The sequence below is a fragment of the Amblyomma maculatum genome, chromosome 4 (genome assembly GCF_055883805.1).
Source record: "Amblyomma maculatum isolate TAMU_Amacu chromosome 4, ASM5588380v1, whole genome shotgun sequence".
Classification (NCBI taxonomy): domain Eukaryota; kingdom Metazoa; phylum Arthropoda; class Arachnida; order Ixodida; family Ixodidae; genus Amblyomma; species Amblyomma maculatum.
The window spans coordinates 23755129-23772606 of record NC_139347.1 but is presented as its reverse complement, the minus strand read 5'-3'; the positions used below and the strand labels follow the sequence as shown (position 1 = coordinate 23772606).

Below are 17478 nucleotides of genomic sequence, written 5' to 3'. Positions count from 1 at the left end.
TTGTGCTGTTCGGACGTTAAGAAGCGGCAGTTTTTTTTTTTCTTTTGCGGGAGTCGTTTATCCTTGCATGTATGAATCAACGAAAACACGCGGTCATGACGCCCCCCCAAGCGCGGCGTGATAAATCGAACTAGACTTGCACGTGCAATCAAGCCATCACGGGCACTCTGCCAAGTTCGCTCTCCACCACCGCAGGAGCTATCAAAAGATAAACGCGCCCCGACGTTATCGCTGCGCAGCATCTTGGCACGCTGCCAAGAAATGAACTGTGGATGAGACGACCGAAACGGAGTGACGCGCGCCATCAACATGCAACCGAAAACGCTCGCGATTTCTGCCGCAGCAACACAGAAGCCTAGTTTAGAGCTGCCGCGGTGGCTCAAGCAGCGAGAAGGAGTTTGAAATTTTTCACTCTGTCGCTGCCGCTCGTCCCTGAGATCGCTCAATCGCTTGCATGTGATCGAGCTGGCCTTATCGCTTTTCTTTTTTTTTTTTTCAAATTCTCTGTGCAAAAGTGCAGGGTGGGTTCATTATGTGAGTGGGTTGCTTACACGACAAATACGGTGTCGTTTTTTGGCATCGTAAGTGCCGTCACAAGCCGATTTTTGTATATCGAACTATTTCGTGATCCCCTTCGAGTTAACCGGGTTCGACTGTACTGCGATTCGGTTGGCCTAAAGCAGAGCTGTAATGCAGCCACATTGAATCGGCCAACACTGTTTTTGTTTCCACAGTTTTACGATGTTATATTGGCAACGTGGGTACTAGGGAAGCCAAATCTCAATCTATTCAAAGTCAGAACGTCGCGCTCGGCTCGGAATCGCGTCCCTTGGATCACACGCTTGCTGCATCTTTCGCAGTGGATAAACAAACTGAGTTATTTTTAACAAGAGCTGCTTTACCCTGAGTTTGGCCCATGATGGCCTTAGTTGCCTATGTGCCATGATACCCAACACAACACACTCATTCCTAACAGTGTCGCTTTGGAGAACTTCCTCTATGCCGACAATTGCGTTGTTGCTACTGAGGAAGTGACCGACGACTCGATCTTGCAAGATGTGCAGGGAAACACGGAAGACTCGAGCAATGACACTGCTGCCGAAGACTACGAAGCCCCAAGCAACCGTGAAGTGCTTGATGCAATTCACGTGCTGCGGTGCTACGCGAGGACAGCAAGAAGCGATGCAATTCCTGTGGGCCTATGAACGCAGATTGAGGCCATCTCTGATAGCCAAGCAGATGCAAAAGGAAGTCACGAATTATTTTCAGAGGAAATAAAAACGAAGTCCTTGCAACAAGCAAGTGCTTTGGTAATATTTCTGCATGCTAGGCACGGAATTTCGATACAATGAAATTTTGTTATAACTAAGTCAACTGCAGATTTTTGCGACATCGTTATATCGAGGCTTAACTGTACCTTATGTGAGTGGCAGATGCAGCAGGAGGTGATTTTCAATGTGGGCCCGACCGCAAAGGCTTCCAAATTGTCTGGGAGGACAAGTGAAAAGGAAGACTCCGTTTCTGAGCGCTCTGCCTCCGACGACGATGAACAAGCATTTATTATTAGACTGCTATGGCCATAATGGCCATTAGAGGTACTGTCTCATGCGCTTATCTTGTGTTAATTTCGTGGGTTTATTTTCCCCATTGGGCAGTATGCAAAGTCGCCGCTCGTGTTACACTTGCGGTCGCGTTACAGTCGAGTAAATAGGGTATTACTTCACGAAAAAGAAATCTCTTGTATCTTTGCACTTCCAGTTGTGCAAATGGAATTGCACGTTCTTAAAACATTACCGTCTGCTTTATTTTGGCTACATGCTTTCGGAAAGATATTATAGGCAGCTGTAGAAGAAATACAGTCGAACCCGGATATTTCGAATTTTGGTTATATCGAACTGCGGAATATCTTCTTGAAAATGCCATGTAAAAGGATAGGAAAGCTTTGTCATATATTGAACTCAATTTCACAGGTCGTTCAATATATCGAACTCCGCACCACGCATTGGACGGTGCGCCTCCTCCAAAGACTATCGCATCACCTCGGCTGTTTGCGGCGTGACGTTTTCAAGCCATACGCGGAGGGAATTAGAGGACACAGCTTGACGACGGCTGGTCTAGGGCAGCGCCACGCCCTTCCCCTAAAGGCGCGCGCATCTGCGGTGATTGCTGCCGTGCTAGCACGTGACGTTTGCAAGTCTTGTGTGAAGGAACGTGAGGGAACCAATGCAGCCGCGGTGTTTGGGAGAGGGGAAAATGCGATAGAGCAAAGCGCAAGGGTGTGCCCACTCTTCTGTTGAGCTTTATCTCTCCCCTTCCTCTCTCTTTCCCGGTCTCGTTCGCAGCAGCATGCACTACGCATGCGCGGACAAGCCAGCTCAGCCCGTGACAGACGCTTCTCCAGTGTGTGTTGTGAACGCTCTGCGCACGGCGGCTGGCGTGCGATGAGTGTCTTGTGTTGTCGTGCTTGAACGCGCATAAGCTACGGCAGCCGCGGACGCTAAAAAACTGCAATTTCTTATTTGCGACAGTCGTTTATTCTTACCGTCGGGCTGAACGTATGCTATGGCAGCTGCGGAGGTTAAGAAGCGGTAATTGCTTTTTTCTTTTGCGAGAGTTGTTCTTGTCTGGCTGAACGTGCGGCGCAGCGTAAGCTATGGCAGCTGCGGACGTTAAAAAGCGGCAGTTGTTCTTTTTTTTGCGAGAGTCAATCATTCTTGCCTTTATGAATCAACGAAAACACGCTGTCGGCTGCAGTCATGCCACCGGCTTTTAGCATTGTTTGCTCCAAACGGCATTTGCAGCTATCACGCTTGCCAATGATTTTATAGCAGTGGACTACGCCCGCCCCACCCCAAGCGTGGCACGATAAATCGAACCAGGCTTGTGCAATGAAGCCGTCACGCGGGCACTCTGCCAAGTTTGCTCCCTGCCACCGCAGGATCTATGAAAAGTGTAGTTAAAAATAAACATGTCATGGCTGCACAGCATCTTGGTGCACTGCCAATAAATAAGCTGTGGATGCGACGGTCGAAACGGAGGAACACGCCACCGAACGCTTTTTTTTTTTCATACTCTCGGGGGAAAAAATGGGGAGTGTGTTCATTATGCGAGTGGGTTGACTATGCGACAAATACCGTATTATTTTTCACGATCGCAAGTGGAGTCTCAAGCCGATTTCTGTATATCGAATTATCAATATATCTAACTACAGTAAAACCCTGTTCATTCGGATTTCGTGGGACCGGAGAAAATGTCCGAATTAGCCGCATGTCGAATTATTAAGAGGGGGAAAAAAATAACACAACAAAGTGTCCCACATCAACATACCTTTATTTTTTAAAGAAATCTGTGATTGTTGACTGCTTTGTGCAGGTAACTTGCATCGCAACTACTACTTTGCGCACTTCTGCCAATGATGCAGTCCGTGCCCACTGTCCGCAGAACCTGCACATATATCTTCAAGAACACTCAGGGCCTAACAGCCTCCTTCACAGTATGACGCGGCAGTTCATCACAAGCATAGTCATCTTCAGAACTTGGCTGTTCACTCCCTAGAGCTTCCTGAACGATTTCACTGTCGGTGAGATGGTCGGCAACAGCAATGTCACTGTCGATTGAGACGTAATCGCACAGCTGAACATTCGATGGCAGGATGCTTGTAAAGTCTCTCTCTTCCTTCGAGTTGCAATCCACATCATCCGCATCAGCTGTATGAATGCTCTCATTGAAACCACTGTGCTTAAAGCAGTTTGCAATAACTGCAAGCGATGTGTTGCGCCACACATTCACTAGAATGTGCATTGCACTAAGAAGAGTGATGTCGTACTTGCGTCCTGCTTCCAAACAAAACAACATACGTTCGAGAACGTACTTGCGGTACCGAGTTTTCAGGTTCTGTATTATTCCCTGATCCATGGGTTGGAGGGAGGCAGTGGTGTTAGGGGGCAAAAAAAGCAGCTCGATGTCCTCCAGCCCTGACATGTTGTGGTGCGCACTGCAATTGTCCAGGACAAGCGGTATCTTGCGTTTTTTTCACTGAAAAACTGCGGTCCAGTTGGCGTAGCCGAGCTTGAAATATCTCTGCCGTCATCCAAGCCTTTTTGTTGGCTCAGTAGTCTACCAGGAGCTGCTTGATGCTCTTGAAACACCGCGGTTTTTGTGATTTTCCAATAACCAGCAGTGGCAGGCGTTCCGTGCCAGTCATATTAGCAGCAACCAAAACCGTCACCCTCTCTTTACTTCGTTTGCCGCCGACGCAAGGGTCTCCTTCAAATGTGAGCATCTTGTCTGGCAGGGCCTTGTAGAAAAGTGCCGTCTCATCTGCATTAAATATATTGCAGGGCTCATAGGCAGCAAGGCGCCTCGGAAGCTCAGTCCTCCAACTGTTTTCGATGCTTCCATCCACTGCCCCTTTTTCGCCGCAGACTCTGCGAAAAACCAAACCATGCCTCCTCTTAAAGCGGTTGAACCACCCTTCTGATGCACTGAAGCCTTCATTGCACATCATTAGGGCACACTTTCTGCTTCTGCACAGATGAGGGGTCTGCTTAAGGGGAGTTGTGAATTTCACGCGTCCGCAATCCATCGAGGCAGTGCTTCCTCTAGCTTCGGGAATGCTGCCGTTCGCAGTCTCTTCCGCTTGTCTGAGAACTGCTGACCATCATATGCCTCCAAAATCTGAGCTTCAATTTTTATGTATGAGCTCAGCGTGCTCCTTTTGATGTTGAACCTTGACATGATGGTCTGTCGCGGCATTCCTTCTTTCACTGCCTTCAGTATTTAGACTTTCTCGGTCGAGTCCTTTGCCACATACTTCCCGCGCTTCGCTGGTGCCACGGCAGCCTTGCAGGAGCCGAAGAATGCAGTGCTGTTAGATTGTTGCAGAAAATAACTCTGTCCATACCCCACCCCCAGCACGTGAACAACTCTCAAAAGAATTATAAACGCACTTGACAACTCAAGACTCCACGACACATGCGCAAGCACAAAGAAAAAAGTGGCGAGGCGTAGCCGGGCAACAAAAAACGAGGAAGCATCCCATCGTTCCTTCTTGGCTGATGTTTACAGCGATGAGTATGGCACCTTTACATTTCGGTTGGACACCAGCGCCGCTCCCGCTATCACCACCACCACCACCATCATCACCACCTCACCTTTGCTGCCCTCATGCATGGAGGAAGAAAAAAACTAGGAGGGAGCATGACGTCACGCAGCCAACCTTCGCAAGCCAAGTGCCGATGAAGCTGCTCCCTCCCTCGTTTTTTCGCTTTCCTAGTTAGACCCTGTGGTTTGATGTCAGTGCATTTGAGTGCGCGCGGGCGCGCAGCTATACACTGCTGTCTGCTGTTGTGGGCTGCTGGGTGCTGCGTGCGCGGCGGACACCGTGCTACCCGCGCGGCTCCAATTCGCACATGTTCGCAGTAGATATCACCGCACACTATCACGTGGTCTAACACATAGGAGCCATCTCACTCCCTTTTATTTTTTAAGACTAAGCTTCACGGATATTGCCGCGAGCTCCCTCCTAGTTTTTCCTTCCATGCCCTCATGGCCGCTCTGCACAAATGTGAGCTCAGTCGCCTGTCAGAATTAACCGAAGGATGGCCAAATTTGTCTAAATTAACGAGAGTTTCACGCCATAGAATGGTATATGTGGTTGATGGGACCGGGTGGGCTGTCCGAATTATCTGATTTTCCTAATTAACGAGGGTCAAATTAATGAGGTTTTACTGTATATGCAAACCAAACTGCAATACAGTCAACAACCGAATTTTCGGATGCCCGATTTAGAGGACATGCCTGATATTTCGGACATCTTAGCGGCACCGCCACAAGCCTGATAGAATCAATGTATAAGGATATCTGAAATAAGGACGCTAGAAGTCCCAGCCGTCGAAGTTTTCGGGCTTTTGGACGCCACGGAAGGTCAGAAACCACAACTGTGCCATACAAAACAGCCATTTTGGCGATCTCCCAGTCTGCGAAGGAAATCAACTTGTAGCCAAAGCGTATCCCCGTATCGACCTACCACCGCTTTGAACAACTAGCTGAATCTAGCCATCACACATTGATTTGGTCTGGCCATGCTTGCTATGCTCACCAGCATTTCTTCCAGAGTTTCTGGAGGCGTCGTTGCGGTTCAGTTTTGGATGTTCGGACACATGGAAGGCATTGCGTTAAACCAAAGGAAATACAGCGCTAAGTTTTAGACGAACCACACAGAAAGACGGACGGGACAGGCGCTATCCCGTCCGTCTTTCTGTGTGGTTCGTCTAAAACTTAGCGCTGTATTTCCTTTGGTTTAACGCAATGTCACACCAACTAGCCCAGCAAGAGATACATGGAAGGCAGTAAGGCAAGATATGATTCTCAACTGTTTTCGCCACGTGGGCTAATACTTGCTACAGAGGCTGCAGACTTGCTTGAAAGCGACGTGATTGACGTCTGCCTCGCCCATGGACGACCCAATCAACGACCTTCGCTCTGCTGGGGTTTCCATAAAAACGGAAATAACTTTCAAACAGTTTGCTGACACTGACGAGCTCAACTTCTGTATAGAACAAACTGATGAGGAAATAGTCCATTAGGTTGTGGGGGATTCGGAAGTCTCCGATGTTGAAAATGAGGAGCCAACGCCTGCGCCGCCTACGAGCACAGAGTTGACGCGAGCATTGTTGACGCTTTCATCGATGTACAGTGCTGACATGACCCTTACTCAGATCGTGGCGAATATGATCACATGTCGACGAAACGCCGTCCAAACAACGGTCAACAGTTCAAGACACTGCAGCAATAACACCGGCTGCCTTGGCAGCACAACTTAATAAACCAGCTGTCAGCTGCAAGTTTTCCAACAGCTTTTGTCAGCCACCTCAGTGATGCTTTGGAAGAGTTTCGATAAACCAGCTGTCAGCTGCAAGTTTTCTAACAGCTTTTGTCAGCCACCTCAGTGATGCTTTGGAAGAGTTTCGGTAGCCTGTTACTTTGCTCTTGATCCTCTTGATCTTAGAAATAGCAGTAGAATGGTGCATTTTTTGCATGCATTTATTTTTCGAACTGCCTGAATTTTCGGATGTTTTTACATTCCCTAGAGGGTCTGAAAAATTGGTCGTTGATTGTAGTAGTTAGTAATAAGAGTTTCATTACATCGAAATATGATCTCAGAATATTGCTTTCATCGAGATTTTCACGTCAACATGGCATGCAGAGGCATGTTTGTGCTGTTGCACGCTGACATACCTCCTCAAAATGTCAGTGGTATGGAGATTTTCTGTTGTTGTTGGCATCTACATTGCCTCCTCGGTGTCGTGTTCCTTCATCACTATTGCCCCATTCTTCAGTTGTGCTGGCACATTCATCACTATTGAAGGTCTTCCTCACATAGCTGCTTTCATGCATCGGCAAATCTGACATTGCAGGTTTCGTTCCCTTCATTATTGTGTCGCGCATCCAGAGAAAGTCGCAAACAGCTTTAATGTCAGCCCTTCAGGAGTACTTGACAGTTTCTGTGCCCATAATGTAGTGCATGTTTAAGGGGGGATGCTACACTTGGGAGGCAACTTTCTGATTTTATGAGTAGATCTGAACCAAATTTTCAGTTTATGTATTTTGACATGCTGATTCCAAAACTAATTATTTTTGTCATAGGGCAAGTAGTTTCTGAAATATTAACAAAATACAGTAAAAGCTGGGTTCTTTGTTTGGAGAAAAATTAGCTTGTAAACAGAAAATACCAGCCCAGTTGTTAGAATATGGAATCAATCTGGAATGTAAAGGGACACTGCAGCACTGAAATCGAGATTTTAATGGCTTATAACAGTTTCTTAAGCCGCGAACTCGACTATCTTATTAATTTAGGTAGAAACAAGTGCCGATTGCCTTTTTTTTTAGTTGAAATATGCGACCGGCACTGCCGGCACCTCGAGCCGCACCGCGGGCCGCGCCGCCGCCTGTGATTGATCGAGCTGTCGTGACGTAGTCGTGAGGACCCGAGGCGCTGCCGATATGCATCCTGCACTGCGCGGCATGTAGATCGCAGCTGTCACAGCTCTGCGACATTATAAAAGCTGTTGCGGCATGCTAAAGTGACCATCGGGGTCTCGTCGTATGTATACACACCAGATACGGCTGCAAACGACGCAGCATCGACGAAGTGAAGGCCAGCCATCAGCGTCTACTGGCATCGAAATGTGGCTCTGACATGTAGAACGGCATTTTGTAAAGCTGCATATGTTTTTATTGGCTGAAATGAGGTGTATGTGTGGGAGCGTTCAACGACAAAGCTCTTCTAGCATTACTTTCCGACTCGGAGGCAGATTCAGGCGTCCCTAATGCTCTGCCTAGTAGAGAAGTGACGAAACCCATTGAGATGTTTGCTTGTTGCCTGGCTAGCTGTGTGCGAACAGAGTACTCGGTGTATTCTTGATTGTGGTGTAGAGTGTTTTCGATTCTCTCGAGACATGGTGAGACCGATGATTCGGAACTGCATGTTCCAGCCACATATTTTGAACATCCCATCGCTTCCCGAAATGTTTACATACAAATAAGATTCAGTTACCAGCAAAATAGTGTCGTCGCTGCTGCGCTTGCCGGTATTGAAGCTTGGTCGCACTTTTTTCCTTGAAGGTGTTTGTGGTACAGCTCCGTGTTCAGCGAAAATTACGCCCAAAGTAGCAGAGCACCACCGAAGAGCCGGCGCTAATAAATTTGCCAGCGATGCCAAACTCGAGATGTTAAAATGATTCCAGAGCACAAAATAGTGCGCATAGACATCCAGAACATTAGTTGCAAGTCGTGAGAGCAGGCAGCAAGCTCCAATGGTCAAGAATTTGTAATTATTAGAACGGCAACAATGGCCTGTACACTTCAAAACATCAAGTCCCAACCTTAGGAATGCAATCATGACATAACAGGCAAAAATGTTTCAAAGCTTTCTTGTTTTCGGCGTGGCCGAGTGGTTAGCATAGAAAGCTTTGGAGCAAGAGGTACAGAGTTCAAGGCGCACTAGTGCTGCAGTTTTTTTTTTTTTAACTTTTTTTTTTTTAATGCAGTTGAGGTGCTTCGTTAATTTTCAGTTTTACTTTTTATCCGCGGCGTTTTTTTTTCTCCGGGCAACCAGTGCCACCAGTGCGGCTCGTGCCATTATGCCGCGCCGCAGTGCGCACAGTCTCCAGCGTCATACAGGGCCCATGATCAGGTATGGCTGGGGCGCTAGGACCCAGTGGCCCTGCTTTTTGCAATAGTGATGCGGCAGTGGAATATGCTATTTTAGCTTTCATATGTGCGTTGATCCACAGCAGTATATTCACAACATTGCTTTGTATGGTTATGCTTGAATGGAAACTATACGGGAAGCTTGACGCAACAGATAGTCGAGGCTCGCAGCCACTGGTGGAAACCCTCCTTCTGAAAACTGCCCAAATTCGCTAGTGATCAATTAAAAAAAAAATAATAAATATCTGGTACATGCCCGCTGCTAGTCTGCGATTTTTTCCGCGCTAATAATCTTGTTTTCGCGTAGGACATTATATTATTTCACAATATGTGTTTATATATTGCTAGAAAATAGCTCTGCCAGGTGCATTGCAGCTGCTCTCAGAATACAACATATTGAATTCAACAATTATTGTAGTTTCCATTGCCCCAGTAATATGGTAGACGTAAACTTGTCGCTTTTTACAGAAGCGACCCACTGTGCTCGGAACGTTTTGTCTTGCGGGAACTTGTGGAAACTGACATTGTCGCGGCCGAAGGTGCTCGTACACCAGAAGGCACAGCAGTACCGCATGTTGGGACGGGTGTTCAACTCAAGCGACACTTTGAACTTTCGCAACCTCGAAACACGAGCATTAACACAGGCTAAAATCGCACTCGGGATGCTGGGAGCGCCTGGCCTATCCTCATGGTGACGTCACTCACGCCGGCGCGGGTGAGGTTTCTCTCTTCACTCTCCTCCTCTCTTGCGCCGTCGCGGGCCGCAGGAAGTTTGAACGATGCACTTTCAATCGGCGATTGCTCTGGTGTTTTCGCAATAATCGTAAAAATAACTTCACAGACCTGACCAGCAATGAGTCTATCTACTTTAGTACAGTGGAAGACGAGCAAGTTTGAAAACCACTGCAGTTTCCCTTGCAAGGAGTGTAATAAGGTATAAATCAATACTCTAGGTCAATTTGAACTAGAGTTAGAGCTCATCAAAGTTGCTAGAGAAAAATTTCATCTTTGAATGTCAAACACGTGACCCATTTCAAAAAAATTCTGAAACAAATGACTGCAGTAAAACTGGGCATATTGCATACTGCATGCATTTATCTTTCTTGTAAAAAAAAAAAATTTATGCTCATAGCTTAAATAGAACCGATGCTATTTTCCCTTCAAAACTGAAAATGTGTCAAAATTGGTGCTTTGAGAAATCAAAGAAAAAGATGTCAGAACAGCTTTACTTTGAGAAAAACAATAAAATCTGAAAGAAATGCACCAGGGGCATAATCTGGATGCATGCCATCTTTATGCTTTTGCTTGACCAGCTTCCTCATACTCGGAGAGGCTTCTCGCTTCCTCTTGGAGCTGGCACTTTGACGAAGGTCTGTGTCATTCGGGACTGGTATTTCCGCAGGTGTTGCACACGACCGTTAGCTTCGCCGCGAGTCAGTAGTCGCGATCGCCCCTCACTACCTGCACTGGCTCGTGGCATGTTTCGCATTGCAAAACTTGAAGGAGCGAGTTCAGTGAGTCGAGGTTTACAATTGCATAAGGAGAGGGGTGCTGATCAGACACTGGCTTTATCGCTGCACTGCTTTCTTCTGCGAAATGCTTAATCTTCCATGCCGTTGCCGGTATCAACAAACACTTCTCGTGGGTGGCCCCCCTGACACGGTCGGAGTCAATCGCGGAAGCGATCTTGCGCACTTCCCTGCCTATGGCATCAATGGTTATCTCACACCACTCATGCTATCAGAAGCGATCTTGTGCACTTCTGTATAGATAACGTCTGTTTACGCGGCCGGAGTCGCAGCGCACGCTGTCGGGGAAAGCGTCTTCAGTTATGACGGCATTATCAAAAGATTTCAGAGCTCGATTGTTTATCGCACGCACCCGCAACGCGGTAGCAGCACCATTACGCTTCGTGCCCCTACCTTGCTTCCATGAACGGCCAAAATTATGCCTAAATCGGAACTTTTTCGCATCATCGGCATGGTGAACCGCACGATCACAAAAGCAATAAGTCTTCAAAATGGTGACCAGCGCAAACCATGAGCTTCCCTAGCCATGCCTAACCAATCAAAAGCCGCCATTTCGGTCACATGTTTCGTGCAACCAATAAAAGCACGCGCCGCGCATTATTTTTTGTTCCTTGTTTCACTTCTGCGTAGAGCTCAGTGTTGTTTACTGAAAAAAATAAAATGCCGGATGCGCGAGTTTTCAAACAAGACCAAAATGGTGCCGGTGGAACGCGTCGTTCCTGTGCTGCAGTCAGCTGAAAAAGGACCAATTTAGACCTCAACCTAAAGGTCTGCGTGCGCGTAGCTGCTGCTATTAATGGTTATAACGCGTGAAATTTTGAAGCCAAAATTTGCAGATAGGTGCAGAAAGGTCTCGGGAACGTGAAAATGAAGACAGAAAATGCTATTTTGGGGACGATTTTTGGGTTTCAAGTGCCGTGTCCCCCCTTCAAAAACTCTGAGATCTTCCTTAAAGCCGTTGTGTTACATACTCGTGTTGTTTCCTCTGAAGCAACGCAGTGGTCTGCTCACTTCAGCAACTAGCGAATTGCATTTATCTCTTCGGTCCATGTTCACAAATAGCTTGTGCTCTGGTTGCGACATTAATTCTTGAGAGCCAGAGTCCCAGTTGGCGGAGGATGATAGAATAAAGCAGTCTCATCAGCATTTTATATGTTTGAAATGTCATAGCAGGTGAGAATGCCTTGAATGGGGTCACAAAGCCAGTTTGTGGGTCCAGTTGCAACCGCTTGCACATATTTACTGCTGATTGCTTTGCCAACGATACTGTGATGCTCTTTTAAAAAGTTGTAGCTGCTAGCTTTGAACTAGTTGTACGCGAGCACACATGCGAAGTCCAGAGCTTTTTATTGCAGTACAGCACCACTCAGAGGCGTCTGCTTGGCTCACTGTTGGGCTTCTGCTGGTGTCCTCAGGATTGCCAGAATCTGTACTGTCTATTCCGGGTATATCTTGCCCAAGTGATTGATTTATTTATATATGAATGTCCCCTAGAAAATCCCATGCAGACTGTACGCAGACTATGCTTCAGGGTAGCCTTTGGTTGCTTGTGCTCTTTTACTGGGGAATACTTCCGTCACGTGGTAAATCTAGCATTGGTTGTGCAGCTTGCCACGTGGAAACCAATCTAACGTAGCCAAATATAGTTGCAGACCTCGCCTGGTGTGCTTCGCTACTAAAGGCATTGCTCAAAGCAGCTGCACCTTCGTTCCACCAAGATTATTTTTAGTTACTGATGACAGTGGTATGACTTATGATTGGCAGTGGCTAGTAACGGAAGCTCTGTCCACTTGGGCTTCGATGCAAAGTGAGCTAAGCCTAGTGAATAGTGTGCCAACAGCACACCATCTGGCGTCTTGCCACTGCCATAAGCTTATCTGTTGCCATGTTTGTATATGTACAAAAATATTTTGCTATCCGCCTCGTGTTCAATAGATTCGGGATTGACAGTGTTTGGCCTTTCTTCCTTGGCACTTGTAATATCCTCCTCTCTCTTTCTCTCACTTTCCAGCTTCAGGTCCGCTTTGTTGACTTCGGCAACGAGGACCAAGTGTACCTGACAGAGTTGCGAAACATGGACAATCTTGGCGACTTCCTAGTGCGCCTTCCTCATCAGGCACGTTTTTATTCTGTTTCAGTGTTTTGGCAACATGCCCTCTTTCAACGAAAGGGCCACACTTGGTGTACTTAAAGCTACCCATCCTTCTCCTCCCAGAATAGACTTGTGCCTTGTCGTTAAACCATACTATATAGTAGTAAACGAAACTGAAAAAGTCAATGACTTTGACTTTTTTGTGGTAGCCAAGATTTTGTTATGAGCAGTTTTGTGGGATGCCTTGAGAATGGAAACCAAAATATCCGCATCTGGATGAAACCGCCCAATTGCAACTAAAATTCACCCCACTGCAATGGTCCAGTGGCTGTGATACTACTAGATCCTTGGTTCTACCACAGTCGACTCATGATAATTCGAAGCCGCTTAATTGGAATTTTCGGTTAGACGTGAAGTGCTGGTCCCCTCAGTTTTGCATGTAATCCTATGGAAAAAAAATTGCTCAATAATTCGAAGTCCTCAACCAGTTATTTTGTTTAATTAGGTTATTTTCTGTCTGGATCCTTGAGGCGACCGTCATTTTTGATGGAATGTGTAATTTTTCAAGGGCTACAACAGCATGCATACTCCGCGTTGGTGTCATTGCCATTGCAGCCATTCAGAGCGCCATACTTTTTGCAGTGGTGCGGAGGCCACGCAGGTGCCATAGGTGCGCGCAGCGCTGCATACAGGCAGTGGCAAGATTGTACGAGATTAGGCTTGCAGTACTTGCTACGTACGCAACCAGCAGTGAGGCATGGGTGTGTGTGTTGGTCGAGCCCTTTGTTGCATTGTGTTTAGCGCGCTTAGCCACTTTTTTTCGTGGGTGACTGCATTTCGGAATTGGACCGTAGTTGTGCCGTTGATAGCCATGGCAAACCGTGGCTCTTATTGCACGCTCGACCTGGCGACGAAAGTCTTAAGTTTTGAAGGAGGTTGAGAAGGGAGGGGCTGCCAAACGACATTTCGCGTAAGCACTGGATCAAGCCGAACACGCTCTCACACTTAATCGAGAACAAGCACACAATAATGAATGCATTCGAGAACGACGAGTTTGACTTCTCGGAAGCGAATGCGCACCGGCGCTTACCCAGAGTTGGAGAAGGCTCTGCTGGTTTGGATTAGGGAGTCCCGGAGCAACAAACTTTCTCTCGGCAGAGATATCGTTGCGACGAAAGCCGGAACGCTTGCAGCAATGTTGGGTATCGATGACTTCGTTTCTTCTGATGGACGGCTGACTCGCTTTAAAGATCGCCCACAACCTTTAGGGCGATACATACGCCTCGCATTTTTGCCTGCAAGCACAACATCGGTTCTGCAACCAATGGACCAAGGGATCATAAAGAATGTTATGGTACTGTACAGGGGCACCTCCTTGAGCGCATGATTTTGTGTATGGATAACTCCACAAAATATGAGTTGAGCCTGCTCAGTGCCATCCACATGTTCGTGCGAACATGGGATTGTGTGAAGCAAGACACAAACGCAAACTGCTTCCGGACTTGTGGTTTTGTGGCAGCTTCTTTGTAGCATACTTGTGCAATTTCATCAGAGGAAGCGTCAACAAATGAGCTTGATGGCACCGATTTTAGTGACACTCTCGGAGACATTAATTTTGAAGATTGCGTCGCCGTAGACGAGGCGGTTGTAGTGATTGTAGTGATTATCCAGCCCCAGGAATTGACCCAGGAAAGCGACGATGATATTGACGAGCCGCAACCAAAGGCTGCCGATGCAGCCTGGGCCTTGTTCTCGTGGAGCGCTTTTTTGTCACTGACGGAAACGCGGAAGAAGCGTTCTGCCACATCTACAACCTGCAAAACTTCCTTTCAGCAGCGGGATTCGGCAAGAAGAAGCAGAGCAAGATGACAGACTATTTTTTTTAGATAATACTCGATTTTGTACTAATAAAGATGCTGTTTTTGTTTTTTACCTAATTGGAAGTTTTTTGCAGTCCTCGTGAACTTCATATTAATTGGAGGCGACTGTAGTTGAAACGCGAGGCACTCGTGACGCTGTGAAATATCACGGCAGTTAAAGAAGCCCTGATGGCAGAAATACCATACCCACATATAATACGAGGCATGATTCCAGGAGAGCAAAAGCAGAAAAAGCTTTTCATCCGCATATAATGCAAGCAAGAAATATCCCCAAGAGTATTTATGTGCATTTAATTTCATGGTTGTTCCAAGAGGCACACACGCTCCGACCATTTCAGCCAGCACTAGACATTGAATAGTGTCATGCACTTTCCTGGACGGTGCTGTCTTGCTCTCCTTCTCATAGTAGCATGCTTGATCAAAGAATTTCGTGTACTGTGAGAAAGAGCGTAGCTCTCATTCACCCTGACAATCGCGAAGCCACTTGGCTTTGCGGCTGTTGTAAACCAGTAACCTGCCTTCAGCTCTCACACATTACGGCTGCGTACGAGCTGCCGGTTACCTGCGCTGTACTCGTACCTATTCGTGTGTAGCGCCGCACGGCATGGAAATGCCACAGTCGCAAGGGACACGTGGTCAGTGTGGAGAAACAAATTATCGCAACATTCAACAGACGCCACCGTTGGATGGAACCTCCTCTCACTGAAAGCCGCCTTCAGATCCACATATGACGAGAGGCGGAAATTTGATATAATAAAATTGAGGAAAAGAATCTCGTATTATATGTTGGTTTATGCGGTAATCTGGAGTGATTCACTAGGGTCTCACTGATGATCTTTAGTGGCTATGGGATGAACATAACATAAACGTCACTTTGAGTATACCCAGAAACCATAGGTGCAACTGCAGCAGTAGCCATCACCGCCTCTGCTGCAGCTTTGAGAAATGCTATTATGAGTGAGGCTGATAGTCTGAAACACCGCAGTCGGGCTAGTAGAGTGGGTGTGATGCCGCTGCTAGAGCTGGACCAATCAGAGGCACCCTCTTGCAGCAGGTTTGATCTGTCTGCCCGTAAAGGAGTATAGACACGTACATTTTCTATTTCGGGATTTTTGCTTTAAACTATCCACGATGGTCCAAAACAGGGAATGCGACCCAAAAAGCCCCAACATGCCTCAATTATCAGTGCATTTCTCAGGACCAGTTTCGGTTTCGAGCTCTCCGAGCACGAAAGCGCCATGACATCAAAGATGCGAGTGCGCCACATGAGCGCCTCCAGCTGGCAAGACTGGCGACACGTACGCATGCAATCTGTTGATGCATACGGGTAGTGTTTTTCGTCTGCTTGCAATTGCACATGCAAGAAAATGTCGTCGTCGAGCATTGTTTCAGCGTAGCATAATTAATTTTCCTACATTGTTTCGCCCGAAGGCATGGGTGTTATTGACATTGCCGAGCACTTTGATTTCGACCCACTCACCAGCGACTCGTGTAAAAAAGCAGGAATCAACAGCAGTTAGACATAAACCAATATACTGATTACTATGAAGATGCTGCTCTCTCAGCCCGGTTTGCCGGTGCTGTGAGCTTCAAGTTGGCATCAAAACAAAAAAAGTTTTAGCAGTAGAAAAAAAAAAGCATAGCCCGATCAGACGTCAGTCACCGTAACCAGCGTGACTTCCATCCTGCCCATGCTCACGTGCTGATTCGTCCCAACGCGGCAGGCCTGAGTGGCTTCGGCCAAGCATGCGGCGCCATCTGATACTGTCAAGGCGATCCCCGTGGCCGCCGCTATCGGTAATTTTTCACGGATCATTGTTTATTCGTGTGCATAACAACTCCGTATAAAGTACAGTGTACTCTCGTTAAACGGAACCTCAAGGGATCGGGAAAATATGTTCTGTTTATCAGGAGTTCCGTTTACCGAGAGAATGGGTTCAGCATTGCGCAATCAGCTTTCACGGTCCCGACACGGCAGGCAGGCGCGCAGTTTGCGATTTCCGTGGAAGTTAATACCGAAATGCAAAATTTCGGAATTCAGTTTGTCGCTTCCGATGCGAGGACGGTCAATCTGTCCTTACTCAGCTTCCCGCCGGTGCACGTCTCTCCTTTGAATGAGAAGGATTTTGAAGGCAGTAGCTTGAAAAATGCCGTTTCATCCATGTTGTAGACATTTTCAGGGTCGTACTCCTTTAGAATTTCGGGCAGCCATCTTGCTTTCCAATCTCCGCATGCCGTCGTATCGGCAGCGGCAGCTTCCCCTGAAATGGCACGGAACACTACACCATTCCGGTCTTTAAACCTAGTCAGCCACCCGTCGCTGCATGAAAAGCCCTCAATGCCGAGCTGGAGAGCAAATTCTCCTTTAGCACGAATGAGTGGTCCGCTGATGGGGATGTTTTCTCGGCGGGCCCTTCGCAGCCAAAGCACGAGGCACTTCTCCAGATCCTCGTGGTCAGCCACTCGTAGTCTTTTTCGCTGGGGACCAAAGCGTGGCGTTTCGAATGCCGCCCGCAGCTTGTCCTTGTCTTGGAGGATTCTCGTCAGGCTGCTCTTCGGGACGCCGTACTTCGTCGCAAGCGCCGTTTTAGTAAAGTGACCACTCTCGGAGTCATTGATGATATCCATCTTTTTTTCCAGTGCAAGCGCATTGTGCTGTCGTTTCTGCGTAGCCATCGGATCCTGACTTCGCGACGAAATGTTGCTACGACACCAAACAAAGGTTCTGAGGCTTAGGCCTAACTGAATACGAAACAGCAACCAT

General features: G+C 47.3%; 1 protein-coding gene across 3 annotated transcripts in view; it reads left to right on the top strand.

Moving 5' to 3' along the window:
• Positions 1-17478, top strand: part of LOC146190509 (uncharacterized) — a 110871-nt gene that overhangs the window by 81684 nt on the left and 11709 nt on the right. For 2 of the 3 annotated variants that reach the window (XM_084600913.1, XM_084600912.1), the window contains exon 20: positions 12754-12858. The exons of the other annotated variant lie outside the window; for it this stretch is intronic. In XM_084600913.1, coding sequence (XP_084457039.1) covers positions 12754-12858 — 105 coding nt within the window. The remainder of the gene's footprint in view (positions 1-12753; positions 12859-17478) is intronic. 3 annotated transcript variants of the gene reach the window in all.